Source organism: Microtus ochrogaster, linkage group LG5 (genome assembly GCF_000317375.1).
Source record: "Microtus ochrogaster isolate Prairie Vole_2 linkage group LG5, MicOch1.0, whole genome shotgun sequence".
NCBI classification, from domain to species: domain Eukaryota; kingdom Metazoa; phylum Chordata; class Mammalia; order Rodentia; family Cricetidae; genus Microtus; species Microtus ochrogaster.
Genome location: NC_022031.1, coordinates 4498677 through 4507542, shown reverse-complemented (window position 1 = coordinate 4507542; position 8866 = coordinate 4498677). Strand labels below are relative to the sequence as shown.

General features: G+C 47.3%; 1 protein-coding gene across 3 annotated transcripts; it reads left to right on the top strand.

Moving 5' to 3' along the window:
• Window positions 1-1074: 1074 nt before the first annotated feature.
• Window positions 1075-4252, top strand: LOC101979789 (oogenesin-1-like). 3 transcript variants are annotated; one of them, XM_026786806.1, is made up of 3 exons: window positions 1075-1361; window positions 1994-2578; window positions 3582-4252. In XM_026786806.1, the coding sequence occupies exons 1-3, from the start codon at window positions 1075-1077 to the stop codon at window positions 4147-4149; spliced, it is 1440 nt and encodes a 479-aa protein (XP_026642607.1). In that variant the 3' UTR covers window positions 4150-4252. The 3 variants fall into 3 exon arrangements, with proteins under 3 accessions (XP_026642607.1, XP_005361876.1, XP_005361877.1); XM_005361819.3 differs by having other exon boundaries at window positions 1991-2578; XM_005361820.3 differs by lacking the exon at window positions 1994-2578.
• Window positions 4253-8866: the final 4614 nt, after the last annotated feature.

Here is an 8866-nt window from a genome sequence, read left to right as displayed (position 1 = left end):
TGTGCCTGTTGAATCCCCTGGAACTGGTGCTATGTTACAGGTAGTTGTGAGCCATCATGCAGGTCCTAGGAATTGAATCTGGGTCCTGTACAAGAGCAGTTAAGTTGCTGGGTAGTGGTGGCTCCAAAACTACAAAGAAACCCTGTCTCAAATATCCAAAATAATAAAGAAATAAAACAAGTATAATCTGGGAAGGTTAGGCATGAAATTATAAAAACCCGTAATTATAAAGCCCATGCCACTACAGGACCAGTACGCGAACCAAACTAAGCTGAGACTTACACACACACAAGCACGGAGACGTGCGGAGAGAGACAGGTGGAGGAACACTGGCTACCCTTGATAGAAGAATGCCAAATGTCCCACTTTATTGTACTCAGGGACAGCTTATATAGGGATCCTTAGCCACGCCCAGCTCTTGGGATCTATCAGCTGCAGGCCCACCAGTCTGCTATCAAGCTGCTCATAGCAGCTGCAGGCAAAGAAAGTCAAGGGGCCAGAGATCTATAGCTCCCAACATGAAATAATTCCTTGGCTTTGCCATGAGCATCTTGAGAGGTGATTAGTGTCCCTGTTGCCATAAAAGGATGGGGTTTAAATCTTAGGTTTCTGGATACCCTGTCCCAGAGGAAATTGAATTTGGAGGAACAGTGGCTGGATTTAGATAGCACAGTTACAAAGGTGTGGCCATATGCTGTTTCTATATTTTAATGTTTGGTTCCCAGTTGGTGCAATGTTTTGGAAGGACTAGGAGATGTGGCCTTTTTGAGAAGGTATGTCACTAGGGGTGGACTTTTAAGGTTTCAAAAGCCCATGCCAGACCCTTCTTTTGCAGTTTGCTTGCTGATGGGTTGTAAGCTACTGTTCTTGTGCCATGCCTACCTACCATGATGGTCTTGAATTAGCGTTCTGAAATTGTAGTCAAGCCCCAACTAAATGCTTTTATGAGGTGCCTTGGTCATGGTGTCTCATCACAGCAATAGAACAGTAACTAAGACAGGTGAGAAGTGGGGTTTCCTAAAACATAGCCTCCTTTATATTTCACCAGATTGCTTCAGATTGAAGATCTGAAGAATGAGTGGTCAGGACCCACCCACACTCCTGCATCTGGCAGTGCAGAGCCTGCTGAGGGACGAAGCCCTGGCCATCTCTGCTCTGCAGTGCCTGCCCAGGGTGCTGTTCCCACCACTGTTCAAGGAAGCCTTCAACCACGGACAAAGTAACATTCTGAGGGCTATGGTAGCAGTTTGGCCGTTCAGCTTCCTTCCTGTGGGGACCCTGATGAAGACTTCCCACCTGGAGACCTTGCAGGCTGTCCTGGATGGAGTAGACATGCTGCGAACACAGAAGGTGCTCCCCAGGTAAGCAAGATCCAGGTAGGGAAGAATGGTGGGCATGGTACAGGGGAAGGACATCTGGGGTAAGGGAGAATGAGGTCAAAGGTAGCTGAGAGGATTTTGATGGTATCATCTTGGAAGATTGCAGAAGCCTTGACCCCTGTTGAGCCCTAGTATAGAAGGACATTTGGGTATGGAGTCCAGCTTAAAGCAGTTGTGGCCACAGTGAAACAAGCCTTACCCTGGCTCTCCCAGGTTCTAGAAGTGGAAGACTGAGTCAAGAGTCACTGCAGGGAGGAAGCTGGACAGGTCTTTATATGCAGTTCTGGCAAAGAGCCCTTGCCTGGAGCTGCTCTGGGAGATCCAGGACGGAGAATCATAAACACACAGAACAGCTGGGAACAGGTGGCAGTAGAGATGGAGAGGAAAACCTGGCCTGGGTGTGGTCTTTGTTTGTTTGTTGCTGTTATTTGTTTTTCGAGACAGGGTTTCTCTGACTGCCCTGGCTGCCTCTGTAGACCAGGCTGGCCTCAAACTCACAGAGATCCTCCTGCTTCTGCCTCAGGGATGCTGGGATTAAAGATTTGCGCCGCCACCGCCCGGCTGGTTTGGTCTGTTATATCTTCCACCGTTTCCACCTGTCTTGCTCGCAGGAGGGGGAAGCTCCAGGTGCTCGACTTGAGGAATGTGCAGCACAACTTCTGGGATGTTTGGGCTGGCACAGAGGATGGAGAGTGCTCGGCAGAGGCTGTGGGTAAGAAGCCAGCGGTGAAGCGCTCTCCTAGATACGCCCTGAGGCAGCGTTTGAAGGTGGTCGCAGACCTTTGCCTCAGGTTCCATCTGAATGAACAGCAAACATACTTGTTACAGTGGGCCCAGCAGAGAAGAAGTTTCATCAGGCTGTGCTGTGTGAAGATGCAGATCTGGGCATTGCCTGTGTACACTGTCAGGAAAGTCCTGATGGTTTTCCAGCCTGACAGCATCCAGGAGTTGGAACTGAATACAGGTTGGAGTCTGTCCACTCTGGTGCATTTTGTATCTTACCTGGACCAGATGAGAAATCTTCAAAAACTCCTTTTAACACGGATCCACAAGAACACCTTCAAGGTTCTAAATACCCCCTCAGACATACAGAAGTGTATCACTAAGTTTGTTTCTCAGTTCTCTAAACTCAACTGTCTGCAGCATCTCTCCATGAATGGCGTCTACTTTTCCAGTGAGCACATGAAACAGTTGTTCAGGTAAGGCAGAGTAGTGGGTACCTGAGTGAAGCCAGCCAGCCACTGGATTTCACAATCATGGAGTCACTGCAGCGTCTAAGTTGGGTTTTGTTTCTATCTTAACTGATTTGGGAGCTCAGTTTGTTCAGTGGCCACTCACTAAGCAGAGGCTGAGCCGAGTAGGCAATGTGTTGAGCAGTCCTGCTACAAGACCAACTGGGGAGGGCATCAGAGTAGGAAGGATGCGCTCTGTGTTCTTCCTTGGGATTCTGTCTAAGGGGCAGGGAATCGGTCAGAACAGTGGGCCCAGAACTAGAGAGGATCCTTACCTCCACAGATCCACGGGGGAACTTGGTGCTTGGCATTTGTGTGTCTTCTAACTTCCCACATGTAGGGTCTGAATAGAGATGGGTAGAAATGAGTGATACCAATTGTGTGGGTGAGAGGTAGAGATGAAAAACTGAACAAGGGGCTGGAGAGATGGCTCAGAGGTTGAGAGCACTGCCTGCTCTTCCAGAGGTCCTGAGTTCAATTCCCAGCAACCACATGGTGGCTCACAGCCATCTGTAATGGGGTCTGGTGCCTTCTTCTGGCCTGCAGGGATACACACAGAATATTGTATACATAATAAATAAATAAATCTTAAAAAAAAGAGAGAAACAGAATAAGGGCAGAGACTGTTCCGGGGGAGGTAAAAAGATGATTCAAGACTTCCAGATCTTTCATGGGTTAGTTTTTCCAGTGTGTGCCCTGGGCTAATGTGGCCAGCACAGGTTCTCTTCTTCATAGTAATGGAAGCTGCTACCCATGGACTGAAGAAGTCCCATTACTGGTACTTCAGGCCTCTCTCTCTGCCAAGAATGGTGAGACTCCCCAATAAGCAGCATCCTGGATCCTGGATATTGATCTCCATTATATAGTTGCATGACTTCTAAACAAGTGGTCACCTTTACCTCTATGCTACCTCTAACAGCAGCTCTCTCCATCTCATTGTGCCAGAACTAATCTCTTGGTCTCTCCCTAGGTACCTGAAGACCCCTTTGGAGACCCTATCCATCACTGTGTGCAAGCTTTCACAGTTAGACTTGAACTCCTTGTCCCAGAGTCAGAGTCTCCATCAGCTGAAACACCTGAATCTGAGGCTTGTGAAATTAATTGACCTATATCCTACACCTTTCCGTGATCTCCTAAACAGTGTTGCGGGCACTCTGCAGACCCTAGAGTTGGAGGGCTGCTGGATGGTGGACTCTCAGCTCATTACCCTCCTGCCTGCCCTGAGCCAGTGCTCCCAACTCACTAGGGTCAATTTCTATGACAATGATATCTCCATGGCTGTCCTGAAAGACCTTCTGTATCACACAGCCAACCTCAACCAGCTGATCCAAGAGCTGTACCCCGCCCCTCTAGAATGCTATGATGACAGGGGTGATGTCCGTGTGGGAAGATTTGCTCAACTTTGTCCTGAGCTCATGGATACACTGATTACTGTCAGGCAGCCCAAGAGAGTCTCCTTTGCTACACATATGTGTCACAAATGCTGTCAGCGCTGTATCTATGACCTGGAGACCAGACTTTGTCATTGTTGGCAGTAAGTGGGGAAGGTTGCTTCTTGATACTGAGAATTGAAAACATAGCAATAGGTATTTCATCAAGGGTGTGAGTGATTTCCTTGCACATATGCGTGCTTGGTGCTTGTGGAGGTCAGATGAAGGATCGGATTCCCTGGAATTGGAGTTATAGGTGGCTGTGAACTACCGTGTGGGGCTGGGAATCTAACCTGGGTCCTCTGTAGGAACAGGCACTCTGAGCTGCAGAGCTGTCTCTCTAGCCCCAGTTTTGCATTTTCTAAAAGGGTTTTTGCCAGGACATGATCGTAAGTGACTTTCTCCTACATGGTGGTTGTAGAGGAAGGGTCTGATTTTGACTGGGTGTTCTGGGGTCCTTCCATGCCATTAACCTGGATTCAGTGCCATGGTTTTCCTTTGATTCTTGAGCTCAAAAGACCCTGTGTTCCCTGACCCCTTGTCCAAGATCTCTAGACGTCTCTGATGGCTAACCTGGTTTGTCAACATGGCTATGCCCGTAATCAACTAGAACCCATGCTGCTGAGCATTCCTGTGAGGTGAGATTCTTCATCACATTATTTGAGGAAACACACCCATTCTGTATTGAAACCATGCCTTCTCTTGGCAGCATATATAAAAAGATATGGAAGAAGGAAACTATAAGAGACTTCCACCCTTGTGGATGGACGACTCCTACATCCTTGATCTACTAAAGTTCATCTGTTTCTACTATATATAGTTCTATCAGTTCTGTTCCTTTAACCTTGAGAGAATCCTGATTAATGAAAGTAAAGGCAGAAGAGCTGTCTTCTCTTCTGCCTGGGTGCTGGTTATGTCCCACTGTGTGTCTGCTTTAGTACCTCTGTGTACAAAGTTTCCAGCCTAAAACGAGCACTGCACTCCTATGAGGTTTGGGGAATGGAATGGTCGAGGCATTCTAGCTAGTCCATTTGTACTGGGAGGTCACAGATAAGCCACAGAGCTTGCTCCCTCTTCGTCTCTTTCATAGTGGTATATTGCGCAGGCTGGCCTTGAAATCCTCCTGCCTTAACCTACATGCAGAGATTTCTGAAGTATGTCACCATGGTAAATCGCATGTCTGTGGGGCACTATTTGATGCTTCCATCCCTCTGGCTGTCCCTAAACATAAAGGTCTCCAGTATATGGACAAATGTCCCTGTCTTGTCTTAAAGGATTGATAGACCTTAAGAACTGTATTGTAGATGTCTGGAGTAAACCTGTTTTGTTAACGAGTGCCTAAGTCTACCCATTGCACTCCCCCTGTATTTGTATATTGTAGCAATAAAGATTTTTGTTTCATGCCCTCTTGTTTTCATTTCTTTTTTTTTGGTTTTTTCGAGACAGGGTTTCTCTGTGGTTTTGGAGCCTGTCCTGGAACTAGCTCTGTAGACCAGGCTGGTCTCGAACTTACAGAGATCTGCCAGCCTCTGCCTCCCGAGTGCTGGGATTAAAGGCGTGCTTGTTTTCATTTCTATATGTGTTAATATATATGGGAGGCCCGGAAGGTAGTGGCGCAGGCCTAGAATCCTTGCAGTCGGAAAGGCAGGTAAATCAGGGTTTGAAGGCAACCTCATCTAAGAGCCAGTTCCAGGATATCCAGGACTGCATAAAGAAACTGTCTCAAAAACATATGTATATGTATACATACATATATGTGGAGAACTGGAGAGATGGCTTAGAAGTTAAGATCATGTCGTGTATACAACATTCTGCCTCTGGAAGAGCAACCAGTGAGCTCTTATCCACTGAGCCAGCTCTCAGCTACTTGTAGTCCCTCCTCCCACTACCAAGCCTAACGTGTAATCTAGAGGCTTCTCCTGAAAGTGCTGAGATAAATACACTGGCCAAGACAAGTGCTGTGTCATGCACACACATTCCCAACACTAAATAGTAAAAAATACTTATAACAATGGTCTCTTTATCTCAAGTTGACTTGGAACTCATGAAATTGTTTCTCTGCTGTCTCAGTGCTGGTATTAAAGGAATGTGCAAACCACAGCCTAGTGCAAGTGGGATTCCAAAGGTCCTTCAAGCTTCTGTGAAGGCTGGGCGAGGGACAAGGCACTCCTCAGATTTCTGTACTTGGGAAGTGGAGGCAGGAGAGTTTGCAGGAAAAACAAAAGGCCTCAGAGGAGCCAGTGGAAAAGTGTGGAGTGCCAGCCTGGAGGCTGCTGCCTGACCTGCTGGAGTCTGTTCTGCTAAGCTGGTTCCCATCTCTACAGGGACTCAGTGAGAACACAACCAACCCAGCTTCAGGCAGTCTTGAAGGTTGGTGTGCAGTCTGAGGCGATAGATTTTTTTTCTGTCCATTCCCTCCATTTTTTTAACTTCAAAAACTTTAAATCATATTCTTCCTCTCCCACAAGTCTTTCCAGATCTCCCCTCCACCCATCCAACTTTAAATTCTTTCTCAAAAAACAGAAGCACCAGGGTATGGTGATGGCACACATGTTTAATCCCAGCATGCAGGGGGCAGAGAGGCAGATCTGAGTTTGACATCAGCCTGGCCTACAGAGTGAGTTTCAGGAGGGCTCCAAAGCTACAGAGAAACCCTGTCTCTGTTTCAAAAAACAAAACCCAATACAACAAAACTCTAAAACCCAAGAAAAGAAAATATCCCTCCCCCAAACCCAAACTGTAACCAAATGAAAGCACTCTCTCACAAATACACACACACACGCGCGCGCGCGCGCGCACACACACACACACACACACACACACACACACACACACACACACACACACACGGAGGGGGCAGTTTGTACCATTTGTATGCCTCTGGAGGTTACAGAATCAAACTGGGGTTACAGGGTAAGAGAGGCCAGACTGGCTAAATACCAAGCCTTAGCGACATACTGCGGGTTGGAGTGGGGGGGGGGCGACTGCTGATCTCTGACCTAACTCACTGACCCCTGTTATCAACAGAGCCTATGTCTCTCTGTTCATAATATTCCTCCTACCCTCACCTTCCAGGCCAGAGTCATGCACTTCCGGTTTACTTCACTCCTCAGAATAGGCCTTCACCCACAGCAGGAATTCCTTCCTGTTCACACAGGTCTGAGCAAAATGCTCACTCAGGGGACCATGCTGTTGTGAGTCCTCATCTCCTTCAGTGTCTCTTATGCCTGTTCCCATCCCCTTAGCTCACAGCCCACTCTGTAGCTCTTACCCACCCAGGTAGTGTTATAGCATGATAGCCCTCTATATGTCTCCTACCTCAGTTCAGTCCTCTGAGACCTCAATTTAGGGAGAGTGGAATTAAGACCATGCTCAGACATGCTGATGCCCCCCTCACTGTAAAATCTAGTGGCTGGCCACACCTCAGGTGTGCACTGCTCCCTAATGTAAAAGAGAATGGTTTGGTTTGGTAGCAAAAACAGCTTATCGGGCCAGGCGGTGGTGGCTCACACCTTTAATCAGAGCACTAGGGAGGCAGAGGCAGGTGGATCTCCGTGAGTTTGAGGCCAGACTGGTCTACAAGAGCTAGTTCCAAAACAGGCACCAAAACTATAGAGAAACCCTGTCCCAAAAATAAAAACAAAAACAAACACACAAAAATTCAGCTTTATTGGGCTGGAGAGATGGCTCAGTGATAAAGAACACTGCCTGCCCTTCCAAAGGTCCTGAGTTAAGTTCCCAGCAACCACATGGTGGCTCACAACCATCTGTAATGAGATCTTGTGCCCTCTTCTGGCCTGCAGGCATACATGCAGACAAAATATGAAGAATACTGTATACATAATAAATTAGTAGATTTAAAAAAAACAGCTTATCCCTGGGATAACTGTGTTAGGTGGTGTACTGGAGAGTTTTATGTCAACATGATACAAGTTAGGGTCGTCAGAGAGGAGGGGCCTAAATTGAGAAAATGTCTCCATGAAATATGGCTGTAGGAAGCCAGGCTGAGGCGGTGCAAGCCTTTAATCCCAGCACTCAGGAGGCAGAGGCAGGTGGATCTCTGTGAGTTTAGACCAGCCTGGTCTACAAGAGCTAGTTTCCAGGACAGGCTCCATAGCTGCAGAGAAACCCTGTCTCAGAAAAAAAAAAGTGGCTCTAGGCACCAGGCAGTGGTGGCACACACCTTTAGTCCCAGCACTCTAAGAGACAGCGGCAGGTGGATCTCTGAGATTGAGGTGAGCCTGATCTACAAAGTGTGTTCCAGAAACTCTTTATCATTGCTTACCTGGGATGAATCTTCCAGGTTAGGAGCACATCCACTCCACCCAGCACAGCCTTGAAAGTCTCTAGGTGGGACGTCTTCATTGGAGAACCCACAGTGAGGCAGGGAATGGGCCAAGCTGTGACATTGCCTCCTGGGTGTTAGTTTGTGTGTTAATGAAGTCCCCCTTGAGCAGTGATGGAAAGAGCTTGTGGCAGGTACTCAGGACATAGATGGCCAAGGTTTTCATCCCTTAGTAGCACCTGCACTATGAGATCCAGCAGTGTAACTGGGGCCTGGGAGCCCACCCTCCTGGATCTCAACTGAAAACAAAAGTATATACCTTCTTTTCTGCACCCAGTGGAACCTTCTCTAAAACTGACCAAGTACTCGGTCACAAAGCAAATCTTAACAGATAAAAAAATTATGGAATAAAAAGCTGGAAACTCAAGAAACTAGGCATCAAAACACAAAATAATCTTATAGAAATTGGGGTGCAGATTTAACAGCAAATTCTCAACAGAAGAGTCTCGAATGGCCAGGATTCATTTAAAGAACTGTCCA